The following is a 23,250-nucleotide window of genomic DNA, read 5'->3' as shown; positions in this document are numbered from 1 at the left end:
GGTCTTGGAAGTCATTTAAACAATTGTTATATCAGTGACCCTTAAATTTTAATAGATAAAAAGTCTATGGGGAGAAATGTCTTTCTTTAATGTTTTTAATCATCTCGAACTTTTTTAACATCAGAAAGCTCTCTGCAGCACTGTCTTTGTTGCCTGCATATAAGGTTTTGCCTTTTTTTTAATCTTTGATACTCTTTGTTTCAGTTTAACTTTAGAGAAATGCAGTGGCTTGTTTTATTTTTCTCTTTCTGTTTGGAATAGTTTGCTCAGAGTTGAGCAAATTGGCAATAAAATATGTAGAAAATCCTGTGGGTTTTACCTCTTTATCTTTGACTGAAGACAGGTGAGAGAAGATCTTCTGATTCACAAACATAAATGTAATGAGCCCAAAGTACTTTAATACAACTACCAAAAATTTTGAGTGTGGTTTTCCAGAAGTGTTACTTATGCTTCCATGGGAGGCCAGTGATAATGAGATACCATCCAGTAAATTCAGTAGCAGCAGTTAATAATTTCTTTTTCCTAATACATGAGGTTTTTTTTTTCTGCAGTTCTCAATCTGTGAATAAACAGAAGTCTAATTAAGAGCACACAGGAGCAGCAACTGCGTATTTCTTTTCTGTGGAGTGGTCTTTTTATGTATACCTAACTAATAAAATCAGCAGCCACCCACAATATAAGAAATAAATTTTTAAATGCATTTTTAATACAAAAATGCCAATAATAAGTATTTCAGTAAAAGTAGCTATATAATTTCTCATTGCCTATTAAAAGTATAGCGTATAGTCTCGTTTTTGCAAGATGATATACCAAATCTGAAGGCTAAATATATTTGAAAATGGTAAAATAATAATGCTAATCAATAAAAATTCTCCGGTGAGATGGAGGAAGAAAGTAAAGTTAACAATATGCAATGTGATTGCAGTGAATTGTTGAAATACAGCTTTTTTGCCTAGTGGTCTTAATTTAACACTGGTGATTTAAATCATAGCACACCACAATGTGAAAACTTCAGAATAATTTTAAGTACTTCATGAGAGTTTTAAATAAATGGATGTCAGAATGACTTATAAAACAATTATTCTGTCACTGTAGGAAGTAATACAGAAGTTGCTGGAAGACTTGCATGTTTACCATGAAAATTATGTTTCAGTTCTGAGATGTCTTCATGTTTTCACATCTTCTCTTCCAAAGTATCCTTTGGGCAAGCAGGTGACGTACTGTTATTCCATTTTAGTGAAACATGTTTTTTTTTGTTGCAAAGTATGACGTATGAATAGGTGTTTGTTCTTTCTCTGTTTACTATTCTGCTGCTTTGCCCCCTACTTCTTCAAAGGGAGACAGATGCTTTCTTGCTGTGGGCAGAGGGCAACAGCATGTGGTTTCTTTAGTGGCATGGATGATACCTTGTCAGTCAACAAGGAGTTTCCAGGAGGAGGCAGATGCACAGATCAGCAAAAGAATCCGCACATTGACTTTCCCACACCTGTGGTTATCTGTATGCATTGCAGACAATGTATACTCTTCTATCACCTATTAGCTCACTAGCCAAATTCAGATGAAGACACTGAGTATTAGCAACCTCCTGTACAGAATAGAACAATAGTAAGGGAACAGTGATAATTGCCCTTAGTAGCCATATTGCTCTGATGCCACTAAATCCTCTTTCTCATGCTAAGCAATTTCTTCTTCCACTAGAAGAGCAATATATTCTGTGCGTGTGCACTTGTCTGTCAGTTCTCTATGTGTTCCACACTGTTATTAGAATGTGTCCCTAACTACAAAATCAGCATGAACTGTCCCAGTATTTGAGAATAAAAAGATGTTTTAACTGGGGCATTTCATTGGAATTCCTCTCTGTTCTCTGCATTTATCTTCTTCTGAATGTTAATTGTTTGAAATCTGGTGCAGAGCAAGAGAAAGACTCCAGCAACACTAGGAGCTTAGTTCTGTAAGATACTAAACGCTCTCATTTCTTTTGCAGTCATTCTGCATCTCTGGGAAACAAGCTCCAAAGGAATTACATATTACTTTGAAAAGCTTGTTGTAAGAGTTCTGCATTGCTTTGTTTGTAAAACACTTTATCCTTTCTTCACCTTCTGCATAACAGATCAGGGAGCTGCACTGTGCATGTTTGGAAAACCGAGTGTGGGAGACAGAAGAGTATGAGTCATCTCTTCAGCTAGCAAGGTGATTCCCCCCCCCCCCCCCCCATTTTGTTTTAATACCACTGTACACATGGAGAATATCAGTCATCTGTTATTCTAGAACTTAAAGCTGAGGATATTACTTGTTCGCAGCTAGTTGTAGAATTGTTTGCAAGTATAATTGACTGCTGTTTTCATGTTGTCTTTCTACTGTTTTCCTGAAACTCAACCAGGTTCTAATATCTCTTATGCCCTGAGCAATTATGCTGAAACCACTGAGATTACTGTGTGTGAATGAGAACATCAGTTGGGCTTTGTCTTTTAAAGTATGATTGTGTTAGATATTATCAACCAAATTATTAGTTTTAGTTGACCTAAATTTTAATCTGTTGTGAAAATTAGAATCTGTTCCAAATGAGTAGCTGAGGCCTTTCTTTTTTTTTTTTTTTTTTACTGCTTTCCCTTTGCCTCTTTTGTCTAACAGTTTGTACAGGGACTGAGTTAATTTTTTGTGTTACTGTGAGCTTAGGACTTTAGGAGAGCCTACACTTGTGTTGCCTGTCAGTGTTTAAAATGGAAAAGTCATCTAAACCAATTTTCTTAATAAAAAACCCTTCAATTGCAATGTTGCAGCTACAGGCTTTTAAAACGTGCTTTATCGTGGCAAGTGGCTGTTTCCCGATAGCTGCATTCATTCAGATAATACATCGGTTCTGTTGCACAAGGAGCTGATGCAACACCGTTACCATAACTGCCTCTTCAAGAGCCTCCGAGCGTGTGAGATTTGATGTGTCTGACAGTAAAACTGAATAGAAAAATCATGTCATTGGTGGGTGGAGGATAACTTCCTGAGCTCATATACCCAAGGAAGCATACACTTCAAACTGTACCTTTGCCATACTGAGTGGTTCTTATGCGCTGCCGCTGCGCTATGTTCTTTACCCTCGTCCCTTTGAAAGGATTACATGCTTGATTTGTTGATTCATCATTTCTACAGTCTTTCCTTCTTAATCCTTCTCTGACTCTCCTGAATCTTGACAGCACTCAATCACCTATCAACCCTTGCCCACAAATGTGTCATTTTGCTTTCTTGTACCATCTGTTCTGTAATCTCTAATAACTCTCGGCCATTTTTTCCCCCCCTTTTTTCTCCTCCTATGTTTAATTTGCTTTTTTCCACTCTGAATTAATCTTCCTCCTCTCCTATCTCGAAGTTGATACTGCCATCAGATTCTGGCTTGCTCCCCCTTTAATTCTTATCTGTTAATCTCCCTCTTGTTTTTCCTCTGGTCATGGCTCCCACTGTGGGAGCTTCTGATAGAAGTACAGTAATCATGGTCATTCCTTTCATAAATGATTCTTTTTTTTAAATCCAGGAATTCTGTCATTTTTCTAACAAAACTCCTTCAACACTCCTTCAACACTCCTTCAAATACTTGGGAGTCTAGCTGTGATTATTATTTTTTCAGCTTTTAACTTTTTCTTTAACTCGCTCTTCCATTTTACACATACTTCCGCTTGTCTCTGCTTTTTCTGCATAGAATCTTGCTGCTGTCTTTTAGAAGAAAATGATAAAATGTGATCTTTCCCCCTTCTACTTACTATCTTCTCCCCGCGCCCCCCCCCCCGCCTTTGCTCACGTATGGAAGTTATTCACTGTTCCTTAATATCTCTGCCTTCCCAGCAGCCACATCACCTGTTTATATCCTTATGTTCACCCTTTCCCATCCCTTATTCTTCTTTTCTGTGTTTTTCTGGAGTCCATCTTTTTTCCTTGTATTTAGAAAGTAAAAAAATAGAGAAGCTTTTGATCAGCTTATTTCTCAATTTGTAAAAAAGTCTCTCTTTTGCCCTTCATGAATTGTGTTTGAATGTGGTGTTTTCAGTTGTTGCATTGAGTTCCTTTTGTGGTTGGTTGGTTGGTTGTTTCTCTACTTCAGCCTTTCCTTGGACTGGCTTTTATCCCTTCTGCTAAAAGTGCTCTCCTCAAAGATGGTGTTTCAGGTGATCTAACTTGAGCAATCTAGACAATAGTTATTCCACTGTAAGCTAGTTGTCTAGAGTCTAAAAAAATATCACGGGGACCTATTGTCTTCCATCTAGATACTGTACTCTCTTTTTGTCTGCTAATCACTGATGTCATTTGTCACATACTGCTTATCACAGTCCTGCCCTTCTGTGACTGTTGACATTTTGTTGTTGACCAGTCTCTGTTATCATTTCTTCAGATGTTTCCCCACTTAAGCATTCAGAAGGAGTTTCTATGGACTTCATCCTAGCTTCCTTTCTTCTCTTCCATAACTTGCCTCTGAATAATCAGAGACAGATTTATTTACTGTCTTTGGATGATCTGAGATCTTCCTTTCTGCTTTAAGCTTGTCTCCTGACCAAAATAAAATCTTAACGCCGCTCTCTGATACCTGGCATACTTTGCAGTAATCTCAAGCCCAAAAGGTTGAAAAGGATACTTTACTGTTTCCCGATATGTGATAACCATCCTCTTGCCTGTTCTTCGGGCCCTGTAATCCCATTGTTGTCGTAAGTAAGTTTTTCTAGAACTTGCAGCTTCTTTTTGAATAATATTACTAAAATAAATTTGTTCTTTCCCATTCACGGCTCTCCAAATCAATCTGGTTATCCTTTCTCCATCTTAGGTGTTTAATTATTGCAGGGTTTTCTCTGGCCTGGAAGAAGGCTATCTTTTTTACCCATTACATTCTACAAGACAGTTTCAAAATGTTTTCTAGCCTTTTGTGTGGTCAAGGTCACCCTTTCTGTTGTTAACTCCTGATGTTTTTCTGTACAAAACAAGTGTATCTGAAGGCAACACCTGACTTGCAAAAATCCATAACCCTGAATCAGATAAACTGAAGTTTCAAATTCTAGCCTTTACAAACATTTAGCATCAACTGTCAGTTAGAAACTAGAGCTCAAATTGCAGTTGTCCCTCCAGATATCTATAAAGCTTCCTCAGCCTTTTCTAAATTCTTCCTTAAATCTCTTTTAGTCAGTGTTTAGGTGGCTGATACGGAGACCCACTGCCTGACACACCGATCACCATAATTTCATTCTTTTGTCATGCTCCCTTTTTTGTGTAGCTGTGGTTTTTGTGTCTTCTAAAATCCTTAAACTATTAGCACCTTTGTTTTGCATTTTTGTATTAGCACCTTTGTTTTGTATAAGACGAAGCAAAACCACAACAGGCTGGGAAGAGCTCCTAGTAACAGCAGCTATTACAAATGTGTGATTGTTCAGAACCAGAGTGTTTAGCAATGGGAACCTCTCCCACTGCATGAAAAAAGTTACATGCATGTGTAATGGTATTGGCTTGATGCAATGACTGTAATTCTGGATTTCATTTATGGATATTTGCAAGGACTTGCTTTCATATCTTTTAAATGAAGATTCTGAGACTGAGCAGTGCTTGGTGACATTTATAAAATGCCCTAATACATAATTAAAAGTAAGTAAATGCTAGGCTGGAGTTTGAGCTGGATGATCTCAAGAGGTCCCTTGCAGCCTAAATGATTCTGGGACTCTAGTGGTGGTTAAGTTTATAGCAATTAAATACAGAAAACAGCAATTCAGATTTTGTTTGAGACTCACTCTGAATCACAGAGAGTAATGGATTTTGTGGATGTGTGAATATATATTAATCTGACTTTTTTTTTTGTAACCATTTCATTTACCATTCTTGGGAATGAGTTATGAACCCTACCATATTTTTTTTTAATCTGACTCAGCATTTCAAAAATTATAACTCTGTATCCAGCAAGTGTTTTTAGGTAGAATACCAGAATAGCTTTCATTGTCAGTTCTGCAGGAAAATGTGAAGGACATCTATCCAAGTTGATTTGTTTCTTTCTGTTAATGACAGCAAGGAAAAAACGGACTGTACTGCAAGACTGAATGCTTGAAGTCTTGGAGGTTTTGTCTTTCTAAAAGGAGTTTTTGAAATTATTTTTTAACTTTTTTTTCAACTAAGAACATTGAAAGCTGTTTCATCATTCTGTGTTTCAACTTCAGCCAACAATTGTGTATTTTAGGATGTTGAATAAGTCTGATTTGGTAACCATGCTTCAACAATGTGTGGAAATTTTTGTGTCATCTTCTGGAAAGGAGTTTGGTAAGACAGTAGAGGAGTTGAAGGAGTTCTTGACCCAGTTTCAGAAACTAGAAGGTGGGTGTGTACCATCATACATTCCATGGCAGATTACATTAAAACTGTTTTATAATCTGACCAGTGGGTATCATTTTCCCTAGTGGTATCCTGTCATTGTGTCAAACCATCAGATTTTTCGGGATTGTTTTTTTAAATACATGCACAAAATCAGGAAATGTTTATATTCTTTAGTGATATGTGGTTCATACTTTTTATAATACGGAAGAGTGATGTAAGATAAGAATTTGGACAGATCAGCAAACATTACTCACTAAATGTGTCATATGTACATTTTGAGCGTTTTACCAGATGTTGCAATCGTTAACAACATTTAACAAATAAAAACCGATATTGAAAGATAAATAGGAGCAGACTTCCTTATGATATGGTATTTAATCCAAATGTTTATAAAGTTCTTTCACCTGCACCTTCAGTTAAATTCATGTAAGAGCTAGGACACCCAGCACCAGTTGTCAGGGCTCTGCTGCCACGCTGTAACTTTTCAGGCTCATATATTTGTTTGTTCACAGTAGAGGATATATTTGAAAGTTTAGTAAGGCAAATGAGTAGCAGCCTTCAGCCTTTCAGAGGCAGGTTAACAGAAACTGCTGTCTTCCTTCTGAAGTAGAAATATGACATATTCCAGCATTCTTCTGGAATAGGAATTCCGTTGCTTCTCCTGAACTACGGAGAAGTGCTCCCCTATGATTCCCTTTTGAAGATGAAGTGGTTATCATCTGGTCTGTTTTATGCATATTAAATGAAGTTCATTATCAGTGTGGTTGCTACCCAGCATTTGGACAAGTAGGCAATAAGCCACCAAATGCAGTCTAATATTAATTAGTCATGTAATGCTCTAGGGTTAACTGAGGCTTGTTTAGAAGAATTGGCTCTTGCCAGTGGAGAGAGGAAGTTTTCTGTTTTGAAGTCTTCAACACAAATACAAATGTCCACAGGGCACTGGAAAATACCAACTCATTCTATGTAGGTCACCAAAAAACTTTCATATATCATGATTGTCACTGCTGATTGGAGCTTTATCTGTGATCTGTAGGTGGAACCTCCATCTTATTACCATCTTCATAAGTAAGGCAAGAAATCTAGTTACCTTTTGATTTTGATTATCACTTACTCTGGCATTGATTGTGCTTTGGGAGTTTTTGCTTCTTTGTTTTTACCTAAAAATTACTAATTATTGGTGCAATTGATCAACAAACTACATGGCTATGAGAACAAAATTTTGTTATAAATCAAGATGAGAATAAAACTGCACAATGAAATACCTTAGCACACCTTTGGTTTGCTGCTCTGGTTGCAGTTTCGGAGTTAAGTAGGGAGAACTCATTTCTTACTTTGTGTTTTTTTGCATATGAGAAGGAAAAAATATGCAGTGTGTGGCTTTTTGAATGCTCCTAAAACATCAGTAGTATCTAGTACTAATCTGTCCAGTTTACAAACGTTGAGGGCATGACCTAGGATGACATAAGAGGAGTTCAAGTGATGTGCAAGGCTTGTGCTGGATCTTTGCTCAGGACTGAATTGCTTTGGTTACTTAATTACTGTTGGTTAAACTGCATTGCAGACTCCTTTTTAAACCATCTTTTACAAGGTGCAAGCCTCCAAGCTGCCTGTGTTTGGGTCTATGTGAACAAGTAACTGAACAATTCTCAGATTGCTTGGGTTAGGGGGGTTGTATAGGTAGTCAGGAAAAATTTACCCCACATATCAAACATCAGTTTTGTTCTAGTAGCAGAAGCTTTCCAAGAACGAGATGTGTCCGTATCGTCACAAAAGGAGCTCCAGAAGAAGACAGACCTTTATCATCTTCAGAAGGTTAGGCCTGCGTAGGCTTTACTGACAAGTTCCTTAACTGAATCTTTTACGATTTAATCATCCGTGGTTAGTTCTTCCCAGCTTGCTGGAGCTCTGAGTAAAGGTTGTGTATAAGTAACTTTCCTTAAAAATCAATGAATAAGTACCAACTATCTATGTCAGGCCCACCTGACGCACAGAAAATTATAGAGAATATCTGTCATAAAATAGGATTTTAAAATGCAAATTAGGAGTTTTCTTCTTATTTAACTTGTAAATTACACATTCTGCCTAACACATATTTCTCTCCCAAACTCCTACCAGTTTAGAACTGAATACACTGGCCTAAATAAAAATAACTGCACGATCACACTTTCAAACATTATCAGTGAAGACATGCCAGCAAAAATTAATTACACATGTTAAACATATGGATTGTGTTCTCCAGAGAATAACTACCTCCCATGTAGTTTTATGCACCACTTTTTTCACCACTTTTTTTTTTAAAGACTTTGTTGGAGTTGAAGGAATCAAGGCGGTCTAAGAAACTGACGAAGTTTGAAATGCTTCGTTTTGAAGTTGTTGACTATATAGACAGTCTTGTAAGGTGAGCTTTCCCGTTTTATATTCCTGCATTAGTTTGCACCATAAGTTGCAACAGAAATTTTGCTAACATGTTAATCGTGTCAAAATTGTGTCTTGGTCCCTGTGGTGTGAAGCACACTTTTTTTTCCTTCCTATTCTTTCTTTGATGAGGGCTCTAAAAATAATAATTAAAAAAAAAACAATCTCTTTTACATAGATGAGTAGAAGTAATTGGCACATGAATTGACCAACTTATTTTGCCTACAGAAAAAAGTTGAGGGAGGACTGGGTATATGTGGCAAAATAAAGTCAAGAGTTTTTACCCTAATCTTTGCTGATCTGTTCTACTTAAGAAACTGTATAGATGTCAAGTGTGATATCCTATCCATTTTGGGAACTGTTTTGGTGAGCAAGGCATAGCAGACAGGGTTTTGGAGGCAGCTCTGTAGCAGAAAATGTGAAAGGCTTGGGGTGGGGGAAGAGATGAAGGCACTTGTTAATTACAGAGCCTTGGTGGCGGGAGGCAGAGAAGCTAGCTGAAGTACGACCGTGCCAAGAAAAAAGCTTCAGACGTGAAGACAAGGGTGAGCAGAGACTCATCAGGAGGCCTCGAGATGGATAAGCAAGATCTGTGGAGTACATGACTCGTGATAGCATTTCAGCTGCTGCCCTTATTTTTGAATTTGTCAGTGGCCCAGCTAGAGTTCTATGCTAAACCCATTAGATGTAGAGTTGATAATAACAGACCTCCCTGCTTCAAAGTTGATTTCAGTGCCGTTTGTCTCATTTTTTTCAGACGCTTGTCAGTACTGGTTGGGAAACATACATTCTTGTAGTCTCTGACTGCAGTAGACTTCTGTTGTTTCCCTTAAGGTAAAGCTTCTATCTCCCTTCCTTCCTCCCCACCTCATGTTGCTTTTTCAGAAAGTACCTTGTTCCTGCAGACCACAAAACTCTGCATGAGATAGTGTATTTCAACACAGCCAGTGTTCTCCGTGGACACTTGAATGCTGCCCCGAGGATTGCGCTTCATACAGCTTTAAATAACCCATACTGCTACCTGAAGGTAAGAAACAAGTGAGTTGTTTGTGGTGCTGGAGTAGTTTCTGAAGGCTGCATGTGAGGATGATGTGTAAGGCTTAGTTTTGCTGTTTCATGAAGCTTGGCACACATTCAGCTGTTTTGCAGAGAACCAGCAAGTTAGCGTTGATAAGCAACTGGGAACTTCGCAAAGAGCTAGGGAATTTGTCTGGCTAAAATAAAGAAGCTAATTATGGAAAGAGTTTTATATGGGGAATCCTTTTTCCAGAGCCTGTTTTAGTCATGATTTTTTCTTTCTCCTGTAGATGTAGGAGAAAAGTCATTTTGTCCTCCATTACAAATGGGATGACTGTCCATGGGGAAAAATACAGTGTCTGTGGCTCTTTCCAGAGACTTTCTTTACAGGGCTGGTGCTTAGTCCTCACTGTGTAGACTTGCTGTAAGGTGAAGGTTCTGTTCAGGTGGAGTGATGACATTAGTAATAGCTTAAATACAGTATATGCCTGCCTGACCAACCTAGTGGCCTTCTGTGATGGAGTGACTGCATCAGTGGACAAGGGAAGAGCTATGGATGTCATCTATCTGGACTTCTGTAAGGCCTTTGACACGGTCCCCCACAATATCCTTCTCTCTAAATTGGAAGGATATGGATTTGATGGGTGGACTGTTCGGTGGATAGCAAACTGGCTGGATGGTCGCATCCAGAGGGTAGTGCTCAATGGCTCGATGTCCAGATGGAGATCAGTGACAAGTGGTGTCCTTCAGGGGTCCGTTCTGGGGCCAGTGCTGTTCAGTATCTTCATCAGTGACATAGACAGCGGGATCTGAGTGCACCCTCAAGTGCAAGGTCCTGCACCTGGGTTGGGGCAACCCCTGGTATCAATACAGGCTGGGGGATGAAGGGATTGAGAGCAGCCCTGTGGAGAAGGACTTGGGGGTGCTGACAGACGAAAAGCTGGACATGAGGCGGCAATGTGGTCTCACAGCCCAGCAGGCCAACCGTATCCTGGGCTGCATCAAAAGAAGCGTGGCCAGCAGGTGGAGGGAGGTGATTCTGCCCCTCTGCTCCGCGCTGGTGAGGCCCCACCTGGAGTACTGCGTCCAGCTCTGGGGTCCTCAGCACAGGAAGGACATGGACCTGTTGGAGTGGGTCCGAGGGCCACAAAAATGATGAGAGGGCTGGAACACCTCTGCTATGGGGAAGGGCTGAAAGAGCTGGGGTTGTTCAGCCTGGAGAAGAGAAGGCTGCGAGGGGACCTTATCGCAGCCTTTCAGTATTTAAAGGGGGCTTATAAGAAAGATGGGGACAGATTTTTTAGCGGGGCCAGTAGCAATAAGACAAGGGGTAATGGTGTTAAACTAAAGGAGGGTAGATTCAGACTGAACACAAGGAAAACATTTTTCACGATGAGGGTGGTGAAACACTGGAAGGGGTTGCCCAGAGAGGTGGTAGATGCCCCATCCTTGGAAACATTCAAGGCCAGGCTGGATGGGGCTCTGAGCAACCTGATCTAGTTGAAGATGTCCCTGCCAGTTGCAGGGGGGTTGGACTAGATGACCTTTGGAGGTCCCTTCCATCCTAAAGCATTCTATGATTCTATAATATTTCAAAGAGTCCTTTGTTTTATTTGTCCTCTTTTTATTTTAATATCTGTTGTGTATTGACGTCCTGTCTTTTCCAAGTTCAAGAAAAGGATTGCCGTTGATTCTATTAGTTAACCCTGCCATTCTGTAGAGAAGAAAAGCAGCCCCTTTTCCACTTCTTTCATAAATTAAATACACAGAGTGACTGAATGAAAGGAATAGAGCGGGATCTGGAAAAGGAGTGAACATACATTTCTTTGTTTTGTCCTTGATTATAGATGCTACTTGCAGCTATCCTTGTGCCCTAACATTTGCCTTAAAAATGTGACGACAGTTTTGAAGAAAACATTGGTCGTAGATGTATCTGAGTGATTATATGTTACTTGAGTCAAAGCCAGCACTTATCAGGAACTGTACTCGATAAAGATCAGTCCTTGAAATCTATAACCCAATTCCTATTGGGTTTGTTGGCACTGTGTCTCTATTTGAATGAGGGTTGTCAGTTTTGCTGTGTGCAGGAGTTATTTCTAAAACCACTTAGAGAGCTTATTTGTGAAAACAGTAGTTAGCAAGTGGGCTACCATTAAAGAGACCCATGTGAACCTCAGTAATTTATATTTTTAGAAAACCGGTAAAAATATAGATTAGGAGAGCTAGCAAAATCTAGCTACTGATGTGCTTAATAAGTATTCTCTTTGATGAGTTGACAGGATTTAAAGCCCTCTGTCACCCTGCACTTTGTTCTTTGACATACTTGAACGTATTTCCGATGTTTTCTGAGTAGATAGTGAAGGTTTGGCATAGTTTCTAACAGCAGCAGTATTGGCTGAGTACCTTGCTTAGCATTTTAATCCGCATGAGTCAAAGAGAGATTTTTTTTTTTTTTTTTCCTTGATTGTATCCATGCCTTCTGTATGGCTTGTACTTTCCTGGGCCATGACCAGAGCAAAGTTCTCTAGAGCTGTTCCTTCCTGAAGGCTAGGACAGAAAAGGATCTGCTTCAGTGGAGTACCAGCAAATTATTAATATGTGATGCATTTCTTACAGGAATCCAGTTCAGTTATTTATTTAGCAAAACGTGAACCAAGGATCATACTTATCCTGGAAAAAAAAAAGAAAAAACACAAAAAAAAGAGTGTGATTCCGTTTTCACTGATCCCTTGAAAATTCAACAAGTTGTAACTTGGAATATACCAGCAAGGTACTGCTTAGCACTGTGTCAGCACAAGGAAATCTGATCTTGGATCTTCCTGGAGTTCAGATGGTCATGCAAGTTTTATTCTTGACCTTGGGTAAGAAGGGCGATTTTTCACATTGATCTCAAGGAATGAGCCCTGTTACCCATGAAGATACTTTGATTGCTATGAAACGAAAATCCTTGAGTTGCAATTAAGCTCAGCTCCCAGATCAGGGAAAGGAGATACTAGCATTTGGTCCTTGGGAAAGACAGTAACATTGATTCCAGGGCAAGGTCTGAGTCTGTCCTCTGCCTAGCTTCTCGGGGCAGGGTCAAGCAAGAGAAACCCCTCATCGACAGTGTTCTGGGTTGTTCCCACTGCCACGCTCTCCCCTTTCGGAAGCAGCACCTCTGCGCTGTACGGGTGGTTTCGGGGCAGCTTCCTGCCTGTCGGTCTGGTTGTTTCCCCTCGGGGACGGCGCCTGTGCTGCCACCTCAGGAAGCTGAGGTTCCCCCGCAGGCAGCTGCAGCTCCCTCTCGCTGTGCTGTAACGACGTGGCCTACTTATCACCAGCGACGCTGAATTCTTTCAGGAGCTGGCAGAGACCCTGCAGTGCTATATCAGTAATATCTTCCCTGGATCGCTCTCGGCATTTGCCTGTCGTCCAGCTAGATATTAATTTCTGCTAGATATTAATTTCTCTTCTGTTCCAGGAGAGTGCAGTTGCATCCTCTCTTGGTTGCAATAACTGTTCTGGCCTTAAGATTAGAAAATCAGTGCAAAGTGTAGGAAGCCATAGAGTTAGGAGAAGAAGCAGAGGAGAAAAGAGAAAGGCGTAGGGTTATCTCCGGGCAGTGGTGAGCCACTAGATCAGCCAGAAGGTGTAACTTCACCTGTGCTGGTTAGTAACACAGTAGTATTTGAAACTATTATGGTACGCTCCTGAATTATAGTCTGGTAAACTGATGTCTGGATTGTAACATTTTGAGGGTTTAGCCATGTTACTCTGAATTTATCTGGAGACCATCTGGACTGAACTGACAGACATTAAGCTAATGTCTGCAGCTTTTGTGTTCCTTGTACAGAATAAATAAACTTGAAAATCGTTAGGCTTTTTGGAAATTGTGAAGTGTCTCAGAAGTGCTAGAGTCCAAACCGAAACTGAGCCTCACAAATTGCAGGGATTGAGATCTATGAAAGGTAAGCTGGAGATTCTTGAGCAAGGTTATATTCTTTGCCCAGCCTTCTTTCCTATCTTGAAAAGCATTTATTTATGAAGGTATCCTTGCTAGCGCTTTATAGACTTCCCAATAGTAATGTGCATGCTTGTGTATGCATGATGTGTATAAGAGCATTTTAGCAAAAATTTCTATGACCTGAACTTGAATCATCAGTGGTTGTCTTCATGTTAAGAGAGCTGGCTTCTTAGAGTACATGAAACTGAAAACTGGAAGAAAAATCATGAACTGACATGAAATGTTATAAATTTCTGCAACTCTACAGAGACTTTTGCTTCTGGCTCAAGTGGCTTTTTTACTTCTCAAGTAAATGGTTCAGTGCTGATGACCTAAATTTCCTGACATACAGAATAGTTTGTGAGAAATTAGACTTTTGCCCGTAGAGGTGCTGAGTTTCAAGACAGGGAGAAATGATTGTTACATTTCAAAGATAAAACTCAAAGATGAGAGAAGTGTTTTGCTTTTTAGTACGTCTGATAGATCTATACTAAGACTTCCTCCTTCCTTTCAGGGGGGCAGGAGGGAAGAGACACTTTTCTGTTTTCTGTATAGTACAGTCTGAGGCAAATCATGACTAGTTTGTTTTCCTGCATCCACAGAACAGAATATTTCTCTCTGATACATAAGTAGAACTAGCAAAAGAATTGGGGAAAAGCCTAATCAGATAATCACTCATTAGAGACGAGACTGCATAAGTGTACAAAATTGTAGAAGGAACACCAGGAGTGAAGTAGCTGGGTGTTTTTTTCTTGTGTTTTTTTTTAATGGTATGTTTTCTTATCTTCCTGTGTTTTGGGTTTTTTTGCTTTGTACCATCAACTTGCCATTGAACACACAAACAATAAACATTTGGTTAAAATACCTATACCATGTGAATTTCCTGAAATAATATTATATCTAGCCCTTAAAATTGTTCAAGATCAAAAACTGATCAAAGTTACTGCCTTCATTTTTTTTTTTTATCAGAATCAAGCTTTGAAAGGTGACGGAGGAAGCATTTCTAATAAAGCCCCTGACATATGCATAGTGTATAAGCTTCATTTGGAGTGTGGCAGATTGATTAATCTCGTTGATTGGTTAGAGGTATGTGACAATGCAAACAGTGCCTTTACCTGCTTTCAGTGTTCTCATTTATCTTTTTGCTGCATGTCTGCTTTTCTTCAGTGCCCCTTTTGACAGCTGAAATCATTGCACACCTCAGTCCCTCCTGTGCAAGAACACACAGTAACTCCAGTCACCAGCCCACAGTCTTCCTCTGACTGCTGTGAATCATTTATTTTCAGCATTATTACTCTGTGATGAAAATCTTTTGCTTCTGTTTTATGCTTGGCACAGATCAGATTTTATGCTTCACAAAGCTCCCTTTTTTTTTCATCTTTAAGTATTCTGTGACATTTTTATGGAAACAGGCAAGTGCGGGGCGCTTGGAGAGAATGCTTGTGCTAGGGAAGAGCAAAGGTCCTTCTAGCCTGACGTCCTGTCTCATACTGGGACCAAAAGCAGAGAGCGCATAACAGGAGAACATACATTAATGTGATACATTCTCCAAATACTCCCTAGCTAACAATTATGGTTTAGCTCTAAAATTTCCTAAACTGGAATGGTTTCTCTGTATTTCGTAAGCCTACCTGGGTTACATTACCAATGTAACTTTTTAGCAACCACAGCATCCTCTGGCAAGAAATTCTGTAGCTTAATTACCTGCAGTGCAGAGGACACTCCTTTTACTTGTTCTGAGTATGTTTTGTTTGCTGCTGCCTTGTTTGTGTATTGGAAATAAGTGGACAGAAGATTCCTACCCCACCTCTTGCTGTCCCTCAATTTTATAGATTTCTTCACAGCCAACTTATCATCCCCTTCATTTTTCCAGAATGCTTACGCAGTCTTGCTTTGAGAATGTTTTTCAGTTCTGTGTTTTTTCTGAGAACGGGTCAAGGACCAGAACTGTATTGGGATTTAAAATGCAGGCACACGAGTTCAGAGAGTGATGTCTTTCATTTCTGTATTCCTGCCATGGTAATATGTAACCTTGCTTCCTCTTTTGATTGCTGCTGAACTGACATTTTCATGGAATTGTCATTCCAAGATCTCATTCCTCCCGAGTGATAGTCATCAGCTCAAAGCTCATTATTTTATATGCAGCTCTGTCTGTCTATGAAATGTGTTAAATCTCTGTTGCTTTTCCCTTTCTAGGCTTTCTCAACTGTGGTGATGGCAGTTGAGGGACCAGATGCGGCTTCCTCAGACCAGGTGGATGATATTATCCAGTATCCTTTCTCATCTCTCTCAAGTTTGACATTCAAATGCTTACAGGATTAATGAACCAGGATTTTTAAAATATAGCTTCACATGCACTGATAACTAATTCCAGAAAAATAAGATGGCTAATTTAAACAGCCTTAATGTACTGAAAATGTCACAGAAATAGATCAGCTAAAACAATTGGGCTGGGGGTGGCAACGTAAGAGAGCAGCTTTTGTCCATAGGAGCTGTTTGGGTCTGAAACAGACCAACCTGTATAGGGGGAGAGCGTTACTGGGGAACAGATAGCTGTGCCCTGGAGAGCAGATGGAGAAATCGGGACAGTAGTTTACTATGAGGAAGATGGAAGCATTAGCAGAGGAAATGCTTATAAAAGTAGTGTCTCTGTAGAAGCCATGAGTTCTAGGACCTTAGAGTTGAGAATTTTAATTCCCACAAAACATCCATTTTGCTTCTTACTTTGTCCTGATTCTGAACTGAGGACTGCAAAATATTTAAAAAGGCTGAGCATTAGAACCAAAACTCATGGCTACAACAGTAGTGCTGCCACAGAGAAATGATGAATAGTTGTACAAAAGGAGGAAGAGCATTTATATGCTCTAATACTACACCTAGCGTTCCTTTATTATAAGGCCTTTCCTTTTTTACAAGCTCCACTGGTAATTAACACGAAACTAAATCCTCTATTTAACTCCAGGATGTATAGCTGTGTGTCAGGAAGGCAGCAAGAAAAGTACAGTGACTAGCAAGTAAAGAAAAGGTGATGCTGTTTTATGAAACCTCAAAAAAAAATAATCTATAATTATCTATCTTCCCATTTTTTGGTCAAGGGACATGAAAGTGTAAATTCTTTATTCTTCTGAGAGACTACAAAATTAGTATCTTTGTAGGCTTTAAGGTTCTCTTAGCAGTGGGGAAAGGAACTCTTCCTTTGTTGCCACATTGTATGCATGTAGCAATGTAGACTGAAGATTTGTGCTTCTGTAGGCAAATCATGCTTTACCCTTATTTCCAGCAATTTTAGCCTGCTACACATTTTGTGTAATCTGTGCTTACCATGACTTAGAAATCTTCCCCTCCTAGAGAGAACAGTGTCTCCATCAGTATGTGTCCTAAAAAGTATACTCAATTTCCTTCACTGAAGTGCCCAGTGCTCGTTTTATTCGAGCTGTTTCTGAACTGGAACTCTTAGGCTTCATAAAGCCTAGCAAGCAGAAAACCGACCACGTGGCAAGGTTGACATGGGGAGGCTGTTAATGTGCCACCGAGATCTTAATAAACCTGTTCCTTCTGACGTTTTGCAAGGGCTGTGTTCCCACTAAACTAGTCCTTGCGAACTTTGCATACTGGGGCAAAACCAACGATGACTGAATGCTGCGAGATGCATTCCGAGTGCCTGGATGGACTTGAATAGCAATGTTGTTTTTTAATACTTGGCCTCCCTGTGTAACGTACTGTTCTGTTCCAAATACTGTATTGTTGTGCCAGTTTTAATCTTCTTTGATGTGTTACATTTAACACTATACTGATATAATTCAGGCTAGCAAGCCAAAAGGACAATACTGGCTGTGTAAGCTACAGAAGTGATGAAGCAGTGTTATTAACTTGCTTGCAAGCTGATAGGATTTGAGTCATCATTATAAAATGCCTTCCAGATCCTTGAACTACAGCTTTAAAAATAAATAAAACCAGTATGCTAAAAGAGACAGTAAGCTTCCATGTTCAGCCTCTGCTGCGTGTTCTTCAAACCAAAACTGGTCATAACTCCCTGAAAACCCTCATGAAAGAGGAGGAGAAAGGAACAGAATAATTTTGAAGATCGAAGCTTTTTGCTCTTCAAGAGCAAAAGCAAACTGTTTATATCATTCCCTTTTTCTAGTGAAGTTGATTAGTCCTGGCTGCCTTTTGCTGTCAGGGGAACTTGTGTCAGCATAGACTAAATGAGAACATGGCACTCGGGCACACTGGAGGAAGGCAGTAAAATCCACCCCTACAGTGCACACTGTAACTCTTCTCTTTGCTGAGGATTTGTACTGTACACGAGCAAAGGAAACAGCCACGTGAAAACAACAACTGTTGGCTGAGGGTGTTAAAGCACTGTTTACCTGACAGATCGTCAGTCAAAGAGCCTTCTCAGCCACTTGGACGGAGCAAGCCCAGGATGCACTCTGAGCTTCTGCCAGCGCACGGAGCAGTGCTTACACCCCAGGACAGGTTACCAATGCTGTACCGTGTGTAGGAACAGGACTGGAACGGCTCACAGCTGCTTCTGATCTGGTCAGGATAGACCAAAGAGCTGCTAGTCTTTGCCTAGAGTCAGTCACAGATCAGTGCCTGATACTGGAACAAAAGCCACAAAAAAAAAAATACTGTGCCAGAAAGCTGGAAAAAACCACAGTCATTGCTGGAGTTCTGGTCCCCAAGGAAGCTGAGGTTGTTAAGAAAAACCTACACCTGATTCCAGGTATCAGAGTACCATGGGTATGTCCTAACCAGCCCAATCTGTTTTCTTTGGCACTCGAAAGCCACACTGCAGATCTTTCTGCATTAAGCTTCACCTTCCCTGAGACAGTCTGGGGAGCAAATGTGTTTATGCTGATGTCAGTGTCCCATGTTTTCCAAAAGGGGAAAAGCAGTGTTTCCGTCCAGCACCGTGTAAACCGCCCCCAGGGCTGCGACACGTGCATTTCGGCAGTATGGGTGGAGACTTCAGGTCAGTCATATCACCTAGGAAAGGGCACAGTTAAAGTGTTCAGACTTTGTCCCTCCCAGCCTAGTTAAAAATGGAATGATGATTACTTAAGTTTATTGTAGAAGACTGTATTTACCCCCAAAAACCTCCCAGACCTCCTCAGCTGAGTGCGAGAGGACTACAGACTTCGCTTTCCTTCTATTTGAAGCATTCAAGTGCTACTCTTAAGTGCATCTGTTCAGCCATGCTAGAATCCAGATGCTCCCACTTAGTTGCACTGGCACTTCAGCCTACTCAAAACAACTGAAAAGGATAGCCTGGAGCACTGAAGATTGCATCACTTGCATAAAGCAGATCTGTACTGTGAGGGGGGAAGTCTTGTTACGAGAACCTGTTAACTTTCCAGGCTGTTTACCCAGGAATGTATACAAGATAGGTTAGGCTTGTTTTAAATACCCTCAGAGAGGGTAGGAGTCACGTATTTCCCAACTGCTCTAATTGCAGAGACAGTAATGCTTCCCGCTGTTCTTAGGGGAGGGCCTGGTTCTGGATGTTGCCAGGCAAATCAAGAGGCTGAGGAGGACGAGTAGTTTATCAGCCTTTATACTGCCTAAACATACAACTTGGGAAATGTAATGATGAAAGCTCAGAGCAAGAATTTTTAGGATCTCAGTGGAGCAGTTGCACAAGCTCCTCTCTCCCACCAAGACACAGGGGTAAACAAATTCCGCTGTTCTTCACTCCAGAGAGCAACCTAGGGCACCTGTATCGTAGTACAATGTACGGCTTTTAAGCAGCAGAGAGCAAAGTGAGACATTTCCGTAGGAGGGGAATGCTAAATGGCCCTCCTCTGTCCTGAGCCTCGCCTATTTATCTTGCAAACACACCTGACAAATGGAAGGGAGCAGCAGAACAGCTAAGCACCAAACATCTCACCGATCGATCCGCAAGGGGACGTGGAGCCAAGTGCTCCGGGCAGCTGTCCTCCGCCGCCGGCCTGCAGCCTCCCCCCGCCTCACCCAACGCAAGGTAAGCCCACACCATCTAACTTCCACACCTTCTGAGGGTAAAATATTTGGAAATAAAGAGAAGCAAGCCCCAACAGTGTGGCTTTTAATCCCCAAATGTGCAGGCAACATGACATTAAAACAGAAAAGTTAATCGTTAATGGCCGTTTCTTCCCTTTAACTAATAACATCAATTTTGAAGTTTAAAGTCACATGTTTGCTATGCTACATATGGTGTCTCAGGATCAAATCCTTAATTCAGCACGTGGCACTTCAGCCTGTAGGATGTATAAAGGGCAAATACTTGACTAAAATTATGTAGCAAGTACTGTGTAATTTCATTTTCTTCCGCAAGGAGCGCAGGAAGGTTGGACAGTTAAAAACACAAACTAAACAAAACCAGTCATAAATTGCATTTAGTTTGCCTGTCTTCAGAGGCTGGACTTTGTAGTCAAGAGTCCTAGCTGCCTGCAAGGAGCTTAACATCGCTAAATTCTGAACCAACACCAGTAACAGCAGAGACACTACAGCTATGAAAAAGCACCTTGTGCTTCTCCTCCTTTAATGAAATTCTGGTGCTAGGGGTCTAAGAACACCAGGCTTTCTGTTTGCAGATAACCTGGCTATACAGTATGAATTTTACACTTGGCTCCTCTCGTATCGTTTATTTTACTACTTTCTGTTATAAATATTCCAAACTCACCCTCACATACCTCAGCTGAAATACACACACAGGAGATTTCAACTGCAAATATATATGTAATTTTAAAATGTTAGTTTCTACAACTGTCTGCATAGTAATAACGTGTTCTGCAGATACTCCAGGAAACCACCTCTGCTTGCAGTGTGCATTGAAAGCAAACAGGACAGGAAAAAAAAGTGCCAGTGTTTGTATTGTGGTACTAGCTCTGAAACCATAACGATGTAAAGCCTCACCTCTGAGCTGATAACTGTATTGCATTTAATAGCCACAGCTTTCAGCAAAACTACTACCAAAAATCAGGCCTGAAAGTAAGTGAACTCGCTTGAATAGTTTACCATTTTGCTCTACTGTTACAGATGCTGCTCTTTGACACCTCTTTACACTACTGCACTATTGTTTTCAAACACAAACTTGGTATTTTTTCTTTTATCTTGGAGCCTACAACAGCAGTAAAATATAAGAATACAAGAATAAGCCAGGTGCCTGTAAAAGCCACACATTCATCCTCACATTTTTCATCTCAGAGAACTGTTTCCGATACAAAGGTCACGAGCACTGGTTCACAGCAAGAGCATAAACTCTTTAATACTTTACCAGCCTCAGTTTCTCCCTCCCCACTGTGGAATCAGAGAGCTAAATCCTTCTCAATTCTCAGAGAGCTTTCATAAAACACAGTTTCTAACCAGAATCTGCTAATGATCTTGCTGCTCAAGAGTACACAGGCAAATCTCAAGCATCAGCGCACAAGATTGCGCGAATCTCCTTCCTTTTTGACCTTGAAAAATGCTGAATAATCTTATGGTTACATGCTTTCATATCTAGACACAAAAATCAACATGCAGTCAGGATGTACGTGCTGCTTTTTAAGTATACAGTAACCGAGCTCTGCTTGAAAAGAATTTGCACATCACTGCCTTAAAAATAGGTTAATCAAGATCTTTGGTTTCACTGTTAAGTTGCAATTAACTGTCCTCAGCTTCCTTTGCTTTCGGATAGACTGCAGTTACGTACAAATTGCAAAAATATTCTAAATGTGGCCACCACAAAACATAGGTCCAAGAACTCAGTAGTTATTGAATCCTACCCGTTTGTACTTGACTCAAAAGCCCTGGAAAAGGCTCTCCAAAGCAGGTTTGTTTTTAAGCACCAGCCTGCTCCTCACAGCACCCCAATTTTCCTAATTTCTTTCAACAGTAATCAAGCAGCCAACCATTTTCCTGCTAAAGCATGTCACCTGTTAGAACAAGCCTTTCATGTGAAATTCATCACACCAGATATCGGCACTGAGACTAGGAAAAGGAGCCAGTCTGAAGTCCAAGAGAGAACAAGCAGCAGGTTAAAAAAATGAAAAGTTTCAAAGAATGCAACCGTGTTTTCAAAACAGGCACAAATTAAGCATACCATAGCTGTGATGCATAAGCACCCATGGTGGCATTACAGTTCATCTGCCAGAAGACTGCTTATTATTCATTAATTTGGAGCAGCACAGGAGTGGCTGGGTGCTAACATGACATCACTTCTTATTTATAATAACCCTTAATATCCCAAAAGAAAAGATAAGCTGAGGCGCAGAGACAATCACAATGGCTGGTATCTTAATTCTACTCCTATCTCAAGTTATCAGTTAGGCATAGACACATTTCTATCAAGTCAGAACAAGGATCTGCTAGAACACAGAAGGCGCAGGAAATGTATCGGGAAGCTGGAATTTGGGTAGTGGTCCACCGAGAAGCAGTGGTTTTCCTACCCTGAGCACGTTAACAGTAAAAGGAGGTCAAAAAACGAGGAGCAGGAAGGAGAGGGACTGAGCGCCCTGAGGCAGACAACAGAAATTACAGCCCTTGATAGTTTTATCTTCAGTAACAGAAGACCCAGGAGGGGAGTCTAGCAGTGATTTCCCGTTTCTGAGATTCTGAAAATATAGTAAAAAAAAAAATCCAAATATTTGGGTAAGACAGGTTTCAGACAAGTGAGCAGAAAATACTCTGATACTGTCATGTGCCTAATTCTGAACCTATAATCTCACTACGAAGTGAATAGAAGTTCACTAAGAACTAGAGCTCATCACATGGCTTCTCTGAAACCATGAGTATCAAGCATGAGCCAATTAATGCATGTATCTACCAGCTGAAGTTTCAATTACATTTCAACTAAAACTCTCCTGTTGATTTGAAGTTGTACAAAGATCTATTACACAACAGACTTCTACTTAACCAGAAGCTGACAGTAAGTTAGAGAAGACAACAGTTTATAATCTAAAGTAGTTTCAAAGTAATCCTTTAAGTCCCCAAAGCGGATAACCCGAGTCATTTGGTAAGCAATACTTCTACCCCACAGCACACAGACCGGGACTTGCCATGTAGTAACTTTTCAATAATCCACACCGCGACTCAGAATTGCACAGCCAGCAGCAGCCAGCACTGATCCAGCAGTCTGGAAACAGCCGAACGCTCCAACAACAAACTCCTCGACCCTGAACACAAAGATTACACACCTTTAGCTTTTCCAATACCTACATAGTTCCAGCTCGTGGTGCAAGTGCCTGCTCTTATCTTATGAACCAATTTCCTTTGATGCATCATTTAAATCTGAAGGAAGATGAGCACAGCTCTTTGAGTCAGCCACAGCAAGTTAAATCAATAGTTTCTTAGCAGTTCTGTAACAAACACGCTTCCACAACAGGAAACAACACAGCCAATCTAAGGAAGATTTCTTCGCCTCTGAAGAATTACCCAAGATTTTCATCCACCTCCTTCTCCTGATCTAAAATTCTGACCCATCCACTCTTGCTAGTAAATAAAGTTTTCATTTAAACACTCAGATTTAAGTTTATTCATAC

The 23,250-nt window shown here is 40.3% G+C and overlaps 1 protein-coding gene across 7 annotated transcripts in view; it reads left to right on the top strand.

Moving 5' to 3' along the window:
* The window catches only part of ORC3 (origin recognition complex subunit 3), a 59,967-nt gene that overhangs the window by 21,583 nt on the left and 15,134 nt on the right, over positions 1–23,250 (top strand). For 4 of the 7 annotated variants that reach the window (XM_087775804.1, XM_087775800.1, XM_087775799.1 and 1 more), the window contains 9 exons: positions 1,096–1,212; positions 2,111–2,190; positions 6,194–6,327; positions 8,057–8,142; positions 8,631–8,728; positions 9,631–9,772; positions 14,714–14,830; positions 15,941–16,014; positions 17,161–19,730. In XM_087775804.1, the coding sequence (XP_087631930.1) occupies positions 1,096–1,212; positions 2,111–2,190; positions 6,194–6,327; positions 8,057–8,142; positions 8,631–8,728; positions 9,631–9,772; positions 14,714–14,830; positions 15,941–16,014; positions 17,161–17,266 (954 nt within the window). In that variant the 3' untranslated portion in view covers positions 17,267–19,730. Of the gene's footprint in view, positions 1–1,095; positions 1,213–2,110; positions 2,191–6,193; positions 6,328–8,056; positions 8,143–8,630; positions 8,729–9,502; positions 9,773–14,713; positions 14,831–15,940; positions 16,015–17,160; positions 19,731–21,605; positions 23,153–23,250 lie in introns of those variants that run through there. The other 3 variants (XM_087775803.1, XM_087775802.1, XM_087775805.1) reach the window with 3 other exon arrangements.

The sequence above is a fragment of the Nipponia nippon genome, unplaced genomic scaffold (assembly GCF_047370975.1).
Source record: "Nipponia nippon isolate SJK-2023a ecotype South Korea unplaced genomic scaffold, ASM4737097v1 scaffold_4, whole genome shotgun sequence".
In the NCBI taxonomy this organism is placed as follows: domain Eukaryota; kingdom Metazoa; phylum Chordata; class Aves; order Pelecaniformes; family Threskiornithidae; genus Nipponia; species Nipponia nippon.
The sequence above is the reverse complement of the archived record's forward strand: the minus strand, read 5'-3'. Positions and strand labels throughout refer to the sequence as shown.